This window comes from Ammodytes marinus (genome assembly GCF_949987685.1).
Source record: "Ammodytes marinus genome assembly, chromosome: 14".
Lineage (NCBI taxonomy): Eukaryota > Metazoa > Chordata > Actinopteri > Uranoscopiformes > Ammodytidae > Ammodytes > Ammodytes marinus.
In genome coordinates, this window is record NC_137218.1 from 19,919,936 (window position 1) to 19,934,516 (window position 14,581).

The following is a 14,581-nucleotide window of genomic DNA, read 5'->3' on the forward strand; positions in this document are numbered from 1 at the left end:
ATGTTTGTAAGGCTATACTGTACTTGTGATTCCCTAGCCCCTTAACCCTAAAGGTGCGGCCACACCAAACGCATTACGCGCGTAAGAGGCGTATAAAATCAGCATTCTTTTTTTGTTTAGGCGCGTAGATGCGTCACACGTGCTAAAGCAACACTTTAGACGTGTTAGCCGCGTATATACGCACCTAACGCGCCTACGTACCTAGGCGCAAAGTTCAAAACATTTAACTTGTTACGCTCCTACGCGTGACGCTTAGCCACGTTGGCCAATCAGCGTTGAGCTTGACCCGACGTCACATACATCGGCACGGTCGGAGAAAGGTGTACACAGAGGCTGAGAAACACAGAGGAGGAAAATTTATTTGTGGGCGGCCGGTGCTGTATGACAGCCGCTCGGGAATAGAAGACGTGGGGAAAGTAAACCAGGAGAATGGACTTCCTGGTTAATTCAGTGAATATGTGCGGCTGTGCTTTAGCCGATAAACCAAGTTAGCGCCGGATAGCATTAGTTAACTCACCCGGTTGTGTGCGGGCGGCTAGCGCCTCAATATTTTGAACCCAAACATGATGGCTATGTCCGGGGAACTTTCACGACAAGTACAGCGAAGCACCGGTGTTTATATCTACGCCAGCCACGGTGCCCTGTCACAGCCAGGTAGGGTAATGTAGGCTACTTGGATTTATTTTGTACCGCCATGCACACAATGCTGCTGTAAATGTGTTTGTTATGTAGCTGCCTTGCTGTTTGTGTGCATTTCCAAGCGGCGTGATTATGCAATGCTGTTTTAATGCTAGGCTATTTGTGCTGTTCAGTTGCTGTTTATTTGTCTGTTGGCAAAGTTGTTGGCCGTGTTGTTGTTGTTTTTGTGCGGACATGCACGCTGTTGTGTCGGGTCGGGTCTGATCGCAGCCATTGTTGATTAGGGGAAATAAATTATCGGGAGGGAGACTAGGCGCTGTACGCGCATAAAACTATTTTTGACACAAAATTATCAAGCAACATTTTAGGTGCGTTACGCCTACGCATGTTAACTTTCAAAACTAATTACTTAACTCAAACCCTTACACCCATCATAAACCTAATTCCTACCTGAACCAAAACACCTAGTGGCAACCCTCAAATAGGCCTTTCACACCAAAATGAACCAAGAGTCAGTTCCAGGCTGGTGTTGGGGTCAGTTCAAAACTGGTTACAGCCTTATCCCAGTTATGAACCGGTTGGTTTCACATCGACCGGAGACAGCCATGGAGCCGGCAAGAGAGCAACGTCATGACGTCACTGTAAACGTGTGTGTACGTCACCCGACGCCGCTGCTCTTGTGGCTAACGCTAAAGCTACCGCTAGCTTCAAGCACAACAACAGCGGCGAATACGTCTTATTTTTACACTTGTTGGCTCTCGCTTTGCTTTCTTAAGCAAACAGGACCCATACAGCGTATTCTCGCCGGTCAATTTGATCGCTACGTTCGGTAATTATGTTATGTTTACGTCTCGTAGTAGCGGTGTTTTTAAATATGGCGGGCATGAGGTTTGAGTTGCTCTGGTTGGTCAGGATAATCCCTCCCCCAGCCGTTCGCGCAAGCAGTTCTTATCAAACCCTGCTCAATCCTGGGGTATGAGTTCCCCCGGTTTTTACGGCCCGGAGCAGGCTCTCTGGCGGTGTGAAACCAAAACACTGGCTCTAACTCCGAACAAGCCCAGAACTAGCGCCGATTTTGCGGCGGTGTGAAAGGCCTAAAACAGACCATTAAAGGCCTGTCCCGAAGTGAGAACCGCCCAAAATGTCCTCAATTTCCAAAACATAAAAAAAAAAAAAAAACTCAAATTAATCCTCACAAAAATAGTTGTTCAAGTAAACGCACACAAAACACACACATACAGTAATTGCTAAATAATACCAATGAAATCTCTGAGTTGAAACCCACACTGGTGTGCCTTAAGCTGTACTTTTGTCATGATTGATGGGTGCTTCAAAACATACTTTCCCCTGAAAAATAAATTACTAGCTAGCTAGCTGCTCTGTGAGAATGTTGGCTAATGTCCCCCTTGACATGCACAAAGGCGGACAGACAGAAAGACAGAATGATGACTTACTGACAGACTGACGCACACGCTGCCACCGAGATTCCATGGAGGGGAAACTGAATTAATTGGTTTTCCATACTGTGGATAAGTCCTCAAAGCGTGTGTGTGTGTGTGTGTGTGTGTGTGTGTGTGTGTGTGTGTGTGTGTGTGTGTGTGTGTGTGTGTGTGTGTGTGTGTGTGTGTGTGTGTGTGTGTGCGTGTGTGTGTGTGTGCGTGTGTGTCAATAATGGTAGGTTACAGTGACAGGCAAGTTATTTAATAAATCCTGGGATGTGTAAGGCAGAAAGGAAGGACACACACAAAACACAGAGGGAACGATACCCCTTTTTTGCTATGTGTCTTGTCTGCCATAGCCCACCATATACAGTATACTCTGATTTATTTTTTTGCTGTAGACACTCAAACCTGCTCAAACATTCACACACACACACACACACACACACACACACACACACACACACACACACACACACACACACACACACACACACACACACCCCTAATCATGCACCCACATAAATACACTTAATCGCTGACACACTCACGCATGGGTGAGAGCATGCAGTGCTGCAGACACATCCAGGCGTGCACAAGTATAGGCTCTAAAAGCAAACACGGAAAAACATGCGCCAGATCTCGCTCAATCAGTCTGATTTGTTTGTTTCCTCCTAAGCATTTGAGGATTCCTTGAGGAGGGAAAAAAAACTTTGTATAATCAAGTCAATTATGTCATTCAATCAAGTCGAAAAATCATTTCGAGACCCTTTCTCAGATTCATTGATTGCGAAGTCGTGCTGAACATTTGCCTGCCGCGTTTTTCCCTATTGTGCAAATAAGCCCGTCTTTATTTTTGGAAACGGGCGGACCCGGGCCACGGACGAGGTCTTCCAACGTGCACTTCCGCAGATAAAGAGCAAAAACAAAGCCCTTCACCCTGCTAGCTTCCAGTCAAGAAATCGACATAGAGCGTTATTAGAGGGGAGGGGCTGGCTGATATTGTCTCCGAAACATTTTTTTATTTATTTTTTTACAGTTTTCTATTAATTTCTAACAGCTCTTCAGTCTCCTTCAGGACACGGTACATTATGTGCCCATGAAAAATCCATCGGCGGTGAAACTGTTGAGACTCAAGGTCAAGTGCTGATGTTACTGGGACTGTATCAAGCTGAAGGTGACCTTGACTGATGTGGAATATGACATGAGGGAAATGGATCTGCGCTCAGTGTGGGGAAATTATCTGTGAAATGCCTGCCACTGTATCAAAGCCTGTTTGTGAGTGCACACACGCTCACGTGCATGTGACAGCCAGCCAGCCTGTGTGCGTGTGTGTGTGTAGGTGTGTGTGTGTGTGTGTGTGTGTGTGGTATGCATGTCCTTGTATAATAGGGTGTGTGCATATATGCCTCAATCAGCTGGGGGTACTGGTCATGAGAACAGCAGACAGACAGGAAAAAATAAGTGCTGCTGTCTGCTGAATAAACCTAGATGTTTTTATGCAAACCATTGTTACACTACAGTATTGCCACAATATCAAAACAATAACATCCATTCTCTCATTCGTATAGTTATATCTGTTTCTAATGTCAAACTAGCATAGATAAGGGGAAAAAACATAGTTGACTTTCTGTTTTTTTTCGTCATGGCAGCTGGTTGTCATTGCTCTGTAAGCGAAAATGAATATTGTTGACTAGGCATGGAGGGCGCTTGTGAAGCTGTTGCCATATCTTTAGTTGTGTGGTTGTCACAATAGAGATTTATTTGTCTTACTGTCGGGGAAAGGAGCCAAACTGGTGCCTCTGCCTTCTGTAAAGGATATAATTCCTGATTGATGTAGGAATTGGAACCCCAGTGACACTGTTTGAATGGAGTATGCCAATTGTGGATTGAGTTTTTAAATAAATCAAATGACCATGTTAACACCTTTTGAAGTCAACTGATGATGACATGGCCCAATGGAATTGAATGGTGCTGGATTAATTTTTTTTATTGTGGCAACACTATGCAGGATGATAATAATACTTAATAAAAACAGTCTTACCTTCCCAAACTGTTCAAAATACTGCTTCACGTCTTCCACTACTGTATTGGCTGACAAGCCACCCACGAATATTTTCTTTGTTCTTGTGACCATCTGCAAAGAAACAGAGCAAGAGGAGGAGATTAGGGATAAGGCTTGATTAAATGCTTTTCACAACACCTTCATGAGTGAGCAGCACCTGAGAGGGGAAGGATATAGAAGAGTGAGGACACATTGCTGTTAAAACTCTAATGAACAAAATCCCACAATTTAGTTTCAAAAACACTTCAACCTTATAGCAAGGGCACCTATGCTGAGGAGTTTGGCAGGAAAGGAATAGTACTCTTGGCTAAGAGGAGCATCTCTGTGAACTTCCTCTCACAATAAGATTGAAGAACATTCAAGCTTTATTCGAAAAAAAATAAAAACTATCAAAGAATTAAAGACCTCCATTTCATCCATAGAAAGTTCCTGTTTATCTCTGCTCAGCTTAAAAAAGGAAACAACAGAAGTCATTTATGGACTTTAAAAAAAAACAATTAATGAGCGCTGGAAGATGGAATCAGAGTGCATTAAAGCCTCATTTAGTTTCAAACAAGAATATTAAGGATTATTACCCACGGCATCAAAAAGGGCACGAACATCTGCTGCCGAGAGTACATGCTAAATTTAGCGGGACCATTTCTCAGGGAAAATGCAGTGACAATTTCGACGCCAGTGTCAGGGTAAAGGATGTGAGGGACCATTTTCCCTTTTTTTTGCACGTGATTAAAAATTAAAACAGTGAACTTATGATCTTATGATGGTGGTTCTCTTCATAACGCCGACGTTTGACAACAGAGATCCAGTGAGTCTTATCCCAAACTAAAGAACTATGAAGCATTTGGTCAGGTCATTGCTGACACCACACAGAACATTTTACTTGTAAATGACAATGGTAATTACAACAACACTTCGTTTTAGAGTAAGTTACTATAAATGAAATGGTTTTACTTATAGGTTTTTTTTTTCAAATGTATTTTCTTTTCTTTTTTCCTTTTCTTTACTTCTGAAGGAGACATAAAAAAAGGAATAGAAAACTCAACCTTTGAGCCTGTATGTCTGGTGTTATTATGTTTTTTTTTCAATTTGGCCTGTGAAGGAATTTCACCACAGCTAACCCTTGGTAAGAGATGAAGGTGCCACAGTGTTGAGCATATTTGATATGGATGTAATGTTTCCAATACTCTTTGTCTAGTTGTCAGAAAACAATAAGACTAACAATGGTGTGGGAGAATGAATGACCAAAGCTCTTAGTGATTCTGGAGAATGCTGGTTGCACTAATCACCTTTTGTCAAAATCAATGAATATCTCCTCACAATCCGCTACCTGTGTATGTGCTGAAAAAAATAGTCCAGTGTCAATACACAGCATAGGCTCTTTAAACTGGTATGTTGCTATATGGTTGGCACCATTTGTTTACATACCTTTTGTGTATACTAGTTTCCAGAGCTTATAGGCTGTGTATTGACAACACATTTTTTCAGCACACAAACAGTGTGGACAGGTAGTCGATCGTGAGGAGATATTCACTGATTTTGACAAATTGATTTCGACAACAACATTCTCCAGAACCACTGACTCCATCTTTAACCTGTATATTAACTGAACTGTAGGTTATCTTGACTCCAGAAACACATTTCCCCATATATAATCCTTGCCGTCTCCTAGAAAGTACCATATTTACGCTACATACTGAGAATTTGCTGATATGAGGTGGCATATAATGATTCTTGGTGCACTGCTACGTAATCTTACTGGCAAACAATAAAAAAAAGGAAAAAAAAAAAAATCGGGAGCAGAAAAGGCAGCAGCTAAAGTCACAGCTCTGATCTCCCTGGGCTCGCCAGAATCAAACAGAAATGAAATGATGGAGGCTGGGATAAACAGACTCCAGAGATGCAGAGCAAACTATCAAGAAGGGTTGAAAGAGTCTACCTTGATCGAATATGCTGACCCAAACACTTTCCATTTCTGAAAGAGGCTTAACGCCGAGAGAGGAGAAGAAAAAAGGAAGAAGCAACATTCAGCCGGAGCCCAAAGCAACCATCTGTCAAGTGCTTTCCAGGTGCACCCACAGTCTCACAGGCACATAGCCTGCACATATGCACACAGCCTCCCACACATGGCCCTCACGCTTCTAACAGTTTTCTTTCTTAATATAATTATTTTACATCTGTGATTTATCATGTTTTGCCTATTATGTCATATTGTTTTACCACAGTATTCTATTAGGATAACTTTTGTATAAAAAAGGCAAGGAAAGTAGATGCTTTTATTAAGAAAGATATTGTGAACTATATAAACGATGTTTTGAGCTCATAATCGATGTTACATTTCATTGAGTCACCTTTGCAACATTGTATTGCAGCGCATGTCACACTGCAGTCTGAGCGCTGGGGGTGCAAATCGCTGGTTTCCTCATGATACGATATTAGATCCATTCATTGGACAACATTTAGATATTTGCAGGTATCACAAAGTCTGCCGCAATACCACTACGATTTAATTCAGGGAGTTGTCATATAAGACAATCGGATATGCCCATTTAATACAACATGTTACATGTTTCTCGAAAAACAACTCAAATATGATTGCACCCTGTTTTTCCAAAAATTTGAATGAAAGACAATCCATTCTTTTAGTGGAAATAGTCTCCCACACATATGTGTATAAAGCATATGAAAAGGTGCTCCAAGGAGATTTCCGTTTGTGTTCATTCTAGCGCCCCCTTTGAACAAAGCGGTAGTGTTTTCACTACGCCAGCTGTTGTTCCTGGGTGAGCGTAACCATGACGAAGGCATTAAGAAAAACTATATAAAAAAGGCATTCTTTGTACTGATGGTCTTGTTTGCTTTAACATGTAATCTATGATCAACAGAGGAAAAACGAGACAGTTTAAGGTGATATGCACCAATGTTTGGGCATTGAAGTGATTTGGTTTGATCTCTTGCAAATGTATTGATATATCCATCTATATTGATGTATCGTTACACCACTACTGACGCTACAGCTAGGGGGCGCTAAACAACCAAACAACAAGAGAAAGCTGACGACATTGGGCGAATCCCAGCTGGGGCAACTTAGATTCAAGAAAGCCGAGCCAAGTTTAAAAAATGAAGAGCCTGACAAGCTTCTTCTTCAGTACTGATGGTTGGGAACTAAAAATAACTAGATTGCCTCCATTGTTCATGTTCATTCATCCAACTGTTTTATTTCCCGCTGTGTGATTAACATTACAGCTTCTCAGGGAGGCTTATGGCAATAGGGTTGTTATTCTCTTATACTGCGCAATGTAGGCCTATGGCTATTACTGGTGGACATGCAAAGTAAGTATCAACTGACTGGTTTAGAGTTATACACTGGCCAAGACCCAGCACCCCCATTCCCAAACACACACACACACACACACACACACACACACACACACACATCTTACCACCGTCACCCACCCACCCCACTCCCTCCTAACATCATGCCTCAGGCCTCGGAGGTTATCAGCCTGGGACTCTGCCGCCGGCAAACCCCGAGCCAGACAGCTGCTGATAAACTGGCTGTGCGAGTATTTATCAAAATCACTCACCTTTATCATTGCCAATCTTGGCTTAAAAAAAAAATAATAATAATAAAATAAATAAAGAAATAAGTCAATGTCCATCTTTTCTTACATCTTTTTTTTTGTTCCTGCTTCCCCTCTAGGCCCCCCCACCATTCCACACTCAGTTTTTCGGTCTTGTTCCATCAGGCTGGCACCAGTCAAGCCCTCAGCCTCGTCCGTACACTCTGACATGTCTGCACAATAGCTGAAAGGGATTGCTTGAGTCCCGCTACAACCCAATTACTTTCTCTATTTTTCTAGCCGCAGTGACACAACAGATATTAAGCTTCATAGCTGTATTATTGTGTCCATTCAAGCCCACAGGTGTCTCGCATCTTTTTTGGGATGTTTGATGCATCTCGACTGACAGATTTTATTTTGTTTATTGACAACTTTAAGAAGAGCTGTTATTTTCCATGTAAAGTATGCAGCGAGTGCAATAACACCAAGCTGATTGGATGACGTCACTGATTGGATGGAACTGCATTTCATTTAACACATATCATTTTTTACATTTAAACAAATGCATTCACTTTTTAAAGCAAATCACACATCACACATCGTAACCAGGGAACATAAAATGTCCCTATACTGCATTTACAGCAACAGATCAGTTCTGATCATTTGAGTCTGGCTGGTGTAGTATTTTAAGTATTTTTTTTCAATTCAATAAAAAAATAAAAAATCCCCGTAACCCAATTTAAAACATTCACTTGTTTTCGCGTTTCCCTGAGAGACAGAAAGGAAAGCTATGAGCTATCGCGTCCATTTAAACAGGAATGTGTTCCTAATTCCGTGCAAAAGGCAGTGCATGAGACAGGGCTGCAACAATTACTGCCCTGGTTGCATTACCATGATAATAGAATAGGCATGCACATACAGATACGTACGTACAGAGAGGCAGGGAAAAATGTAAAAAGCTTTCTGGTGGTGCACTCTTATCGACACCTGTTAGCAGTTTTTTTTTTCTTACATTGACAGAGAACAAAGTGACACACAGACTCCCTCTAGGAATAGAATGACCTTTACTAGGAGGTCACCAAAAGCATAAAAAGGCCACAGTAGCTATCTCAAGATGCCTGTCACATTAGTAACAGGAAGGCTAGCACTAACGCATTGTAATACTTCCAGAATTATTAATAAAGAGCATCTGCACCATTTTGATTTGAATAAAAGCACGACTCAAACTGACAACATCCATGTATTTGTAGAAACTGCTGCCTTTAACTGTGAGGGCATCACATTGAGTTTGTTAGCATATTGAACGGTCAAGCCTATTCCCTAAACTCCAAAAATCACTAACTAATACGGTCAGAGTCGGCGCTGTTACTTTAACAATGTGTAGAGGACGTGAGCTATTGTCAGTCCACGTGAAAAAATAAATAAAAAATAAATAAAGGATTCAGGTCACGTAAATGTTGTCCAGAGAGAGTGCTTAAAACGGACTGCTTTGTCCATACACCTCAACAACAATATCCACACACACACACACACACACACACACACATACACACACTGTGAGATGCTCTTGGCAGTTGCTGACATCACAGTGAGCAGTCAGGAAGGATGTGGAGTTTAACATAGTGGGAGCTCAAACCTGACACCAAAATCCCTGAGCTATTCAAGTTCTTCATATGCATCACAATAAATAAACAACAACAACAACAACAACTCCCTTTATTTATTTTTAACAGTTGGACAAGAAGATTTATTTAATCTGACATCACAATTCAAGCACATGGCCCTGACATGTTGCAGCCTCATCAGTGTGTAAAGTTTGAGGTATAATGTCTAGTCTTATGACTATTGGGCTGCAGCAATCTGTCTAATAATTTTGGTATGGTATGCAGGAGGGTGTCAAGTATCTAAAGCCTAATTTTCACCAATAAGTGCGGTTAGGTTCGAAATGGCACACCACTGACAAATTGAATTTATTGGTGGGCTACACAGCTACTGTGTCGCTCTGCTATGACGTTACATTAGTTACGTAGCTGCCACGGCCAAAGCATGGACAGTTTATGAGGGCCAGGGCCGTCAATGGCATATACCCCGCCTACCAAGTACGGTTGTTGTCAGCAGTGGAAACCCAAGCCAGATCAAGGGGTTTTCCGTCCGTTACCAAACCGTGCCACACCGAACTGAACTTAGCTGCTCGGTGGAAATGAGGCATAACCCGTGGTCACAAGTGAGTCAGCCAGACAGGTAATAGCCAAGTAGGGTCAACCACAGTCAACCTTGTCAATGATTTTCTTTTTCCATCCGTAAAACTTAAAAGTTTCAAAGTATACTTTTTATTTTTTTTGTCAACCTTCACAGACAGCAACACAAACGACCATAACATTTATGCAAAACACACCCACCAGCAGTTTGGCTTTTATAATGCACCCCCTTCTGACTCAGAAAGCAAAAGATCAAACTTGGGACGTATCTTTTTTAGGCCAAGCCAGGCAGGAATTATCAAAGTCACTGAAGTGCAAGCTGTTTCACTTGGATGGCTCTGATCTGTTGTCTGAATTGCATGTGTGGGTGGTGTGATGTTTGTAGGTGTATACCGTGTAAATAATGCACCTAGAATGTGCTCAAAAAGAGAGGAAGTTGAAAAAGATAAGCCCGTGGCTAATATTGCTGCATACAATATTAATATCATTGGTGGGATTTTGTAGGACATTCTACCTGTGGCAGCAAACATCATTCAAAGAGCCTCTCTGTGTAGCACTTACAAAAAGCTATTAGAGTCTGGAACATGCATGCAGAGCTGAGACCGCAAAGACAAAGCCTTAACTTCATTAACTCTCTTAAGTAGGATATGAGAGGAAATAAATATAGTGTGAAGCAATATAAAGAAACATGAGGGAGGCAGGCAGAGTGTGGGAAAAATTGTAAAAAAGAAAAATGGGTAACATATTTATGCAAATTTGGAGATTTTACACAAACACTGGCTCTGTTGCTCCAAGTATGCAGTCTTTTGAATTCCATCCAGAAAAACCATGCTGATGATAGTGACTAAGACATTCAACGTCTTTTTAAAGGGGACATATAATGCCCATTTATGGATATAATTGTGTACTTTGGCTGTCTACTAGAAGCAGTTCTCATGGTTTATTTGTTGAAAACAAATATTTATTTTCTCACACTGCGTGTTTGTTCATGACCCATTTCCCCCCATTTCTCCCTCTGCCTGAAATACTCCCTTTTAGCGCCTGTCTCTTTAAGCCCTGAAATGCTCCCAAAGGAATGAAGTAACACTCGGTTTAGGCTTCAGGGGCCGTATTCACAAAACATTTTAAGGCTAAGAGTAGGTCCTAACGTACTGATTTAGGAGTAACTCTCAAAAATAAGGGGCGTTTCACTCCTAATTTTAGGACTCCTAACTTTTTAAGATAAGTTTAATTCACAAAGCATTTTAGCGCTAAAACTAGCTCCTAAATCTATGAAAAGCTAAGAGTCCTCGAGAGGACTCCTAAGTCACTAAGAGTAATTCACAGACAACCATTTGATGGCATTTTGGAGAGATTTAATGATAGTGAGCTTAACAAAAGGTACCTTTAATAACTGTGAGGGTTTAATGATCTTAGTGAAGTTATATTTAGAAAGTATAGACACATTTATATGTATTATATTCATATATATATTTATTAAGTTCCTTTTCCTGCAGTTGCTTTGGGTTTACGATGCGCTGAAAGTTACTGTTGGTGTCACGTTTGGGTTTAATTTCGTACTAGAGTAGGCCTATAGCCTATGTGGCGCTTCGCAGCATCTCCTCCGTTCCACAGGTCCGCTGTCTGTATAGGTGCGCGTCTCGCCTTTTTCCTTCCGCATGCACTTTACGATTTCGCCGGCTGTTGTTTCCAAATTGTGAATTTCCTGGTTTGTCGCTGTCTGACTATTGCTGCATAGTCGCCGTTGAGAGAAATACAGTGAGAGTGCATGGCGTGCAGCTGTTCAATGAGGATATTTGTCCCGATTCAAATCATTGTAAAATGTAAAATGAATAGACCTATGTGGCGCTATTGTAGCCTATAGGTTAATAGTGAACGAATGTGTGGGAAACCCTGCAGTATCTTGGTTTCATGTTAAATCAGTGTCACTTGTCATTAATTGTATTAAAAACTCTTAACTTTAATACAGCGACACGATATGGATATCTCCCACAGTGTTTCTATCATAAATTCACTCTTAGCTCTCATTCCCTTTCAGCCAATCACTGTGGGCATAGAAGGTATGAACATGACGTCATCCATAGCAACAGGGTCAACCCCGCCCCCTCATTTTAGCTTAGTAGTCCCTCCCATTCCTTAGTAAAAGTTGGTCTTATCAGCTTTGTGAATAGGTTTTAAGAAATGACTCCTTACTAAGAACTTTTAGTGCTCCTTAGGAGTACTCTTAGCGCTAAGATAAAATGTTTTGTGAATACGGCCCCAGAGCAGATGACATTGTTTCTGTCTGAACGTGAGGGGAGGTGAAGTGAGGTCACGTGCGGTTGTGGCGTTGGCCTACCATGGCATGTATGCTTGGCTTGTTAATACCGCGGCCATTCATGTTTGCAGTTAAAAACGGCTACCACTGTATCAAATTTGTTCTGACCTATAGAGCCAAAAAGAAGCTGACTTGGGTATCTTAATTCAGCTTTTGTGGGCTGGTTCTGTAGGTGCTAGGTATCCAGATGTTTGTACACTTGCATTGAAAAAGCAAATATTGTTCATAATATGTCCACTTACTTATATTAATTATTATTATTTTATAATTGTTTACATGATATCAGATTCAAAAACAGCCATCCTCAATATTTGAATCTGATTTGCAGTGCAATAAAGTAAGCAGTGGAGCAAGGGTTTTCTACTGCTGCACCTGGAATATTGGTTAAAGGGGAGACACTTTTGGAACTGCAAGTGTGTATTCATCCCACAAGAAGGAGGCTATTCGTGAGAAAATGTTAATTAAAGCTAAAATTGACAAAAAAAATTAGGGATGGGAATGAGTTCAGAAAAATCTATTTACTGTAAAACTAAAATAAATAAAAAAGCACCAAAGAAAAACACGATGTAACGGCCTACTTAACTGGACTGGAGCGGCTGTGAGTCATTAAGTCGGTATGAAAACACATATTCAAGCAGGAGACCACAGAGGGCAGAATGATTGAGGGAGCGGCAGCAGTAAAGTAACTTCATGATGCATCTTTTAATTTTATTGCTCTTTCTCCGTCCATCTCTTTCACTCAATAAAAACCGGGCCGCAGATTTTTACACCTGCTTTTCCAAGACGTAAAAAAAAAATTCAGACACCTCCTTTCGCTGAGCAGTGGTCAGTCTGCGGCGAGTGATAAATCCTGCACAGCGGATATTTGCCTGGATTTCCATTCCCTCCACCCAATAAATTGCCTCTCTGGTCTCATGCAATATGTATTTTAAGGCTTTCCTATTCAAACACAACATTTTAAGCAGCGCTGCTTTCCTTCAATTTTCCCTGGGGCAAAACTTCAATGCAGTTCTTCAGTGAATTAAGGACATTGCAATCGTTCAGCATCTATACAAAGGTAAAAAAAATGCTTCACCATTTTCGTATTACCATAATCTAACATAATCACATAGAATCGAAAATACCTAAAATGTCCTTGTTGCCACTTAACATATTAACAGTAGCATTTTCCAAATGTTAGAAAAAGTCAAATCTTTTCTCTAGGGGTCACCGTTTTGGTATAACAGCGTCTAAAATACTTAGAGTATCATGAGTAAAGCTTTACCGACTACCTTGTTCTTACCTCAAGTCTTTCTCTAAGCTCTCATCAGAGCTTCCAAACCTTTTGATCCTGTCTTATTAGCTGACCATTCCTTACAGCAAATTTGTTGTCAGTGGATCTTTCAGTCAACGCACGCACGCGCGCGCACACACACACACACACACACACACACACGCACGCACGCACACACACACACACACACACACACACACACACACACACACACACACACACACACACACACACACACACACACACACACACACACACACACACACACACACACACACACACACACACACACACACACACACACACACACACACACACACACACACACACACACACACACACACACACACACACACACACACACACACACACACACACACACAGTTTTCAGGGCAGGTCGCTGAGATCACACATCCAGCTATGATTACAAGTTGGAAGCCTTTATCATGCCCCCCCACCTCTCACACGTACAGGCTCGCAAACAGCTGTAAACACAGGGGCCCCAGACAGGGAAGAAGCAGACAGGGGATTTCGATGTCATTTCTCATACCTAAAAATAATGGGACAGATAGGAAAGAGCCATCGCACTTTGTTGCATAAGCCACAATTGTTATCGTTCTGGCGAGGGGATCTAATTACTGGCATTCAGATCCCGTCTGTGGCCTCGTTCATAAGCAACCAGAAAGCACCAGAGAGCATCTGTCAATGCAACGTAGTATGATCAAAGGCCTAGACGTAGTGCAGGCACGACGCGCACACACACACACACACACACACACACAAACAGACGCATAAAGACACACACACACACACACACAAACAGACGCATAAAGACACACACACAAACACACACACACAGACAGGGAAAACATGGCCAGTCCAGGTAAACACTGCCTCTGCTCATTTGCATCACCAGAGCTAACTCACAAAGAGAAAAAACAACAAGCCAATAAACAACAGACAACGGCACAATCACTTTTGCTTTGGAGTGCTCTCTCTGCACGGGACGGAAAACAGAAGGGGAGCGTGAGATAGTCAAGCGGGATTAGATCATCAGTGAGAGAAAGGGGGCGATTAGGCAGCAGGCAGTGGC

At 41.8% G+C, this 14,581-nt stretch overlaps 1 protein-coding gene across 1 annotated transcript in view; it reads right to left on the minus strand.

The window, feature by feature from the left end:
* Positions 1-14,581, minus strand: part of LOC307260937 (RNA-binding protein Musashi homolog 2) — a 249,681-nt gene that overhangs the window by 162,441 nt on the left and 72,659 nt on the right. Inside the window, exon 6 of the mRNA XM_080041331.1 lies at positions 4,123-4,215. Coding sequence (XP_079897457.1) covers positions 4,123-4,215 — 93 coding nt within the window. The remainder of the gene's footprint in view (positions 1-4,122; positions 4,216-14,581) is intronic.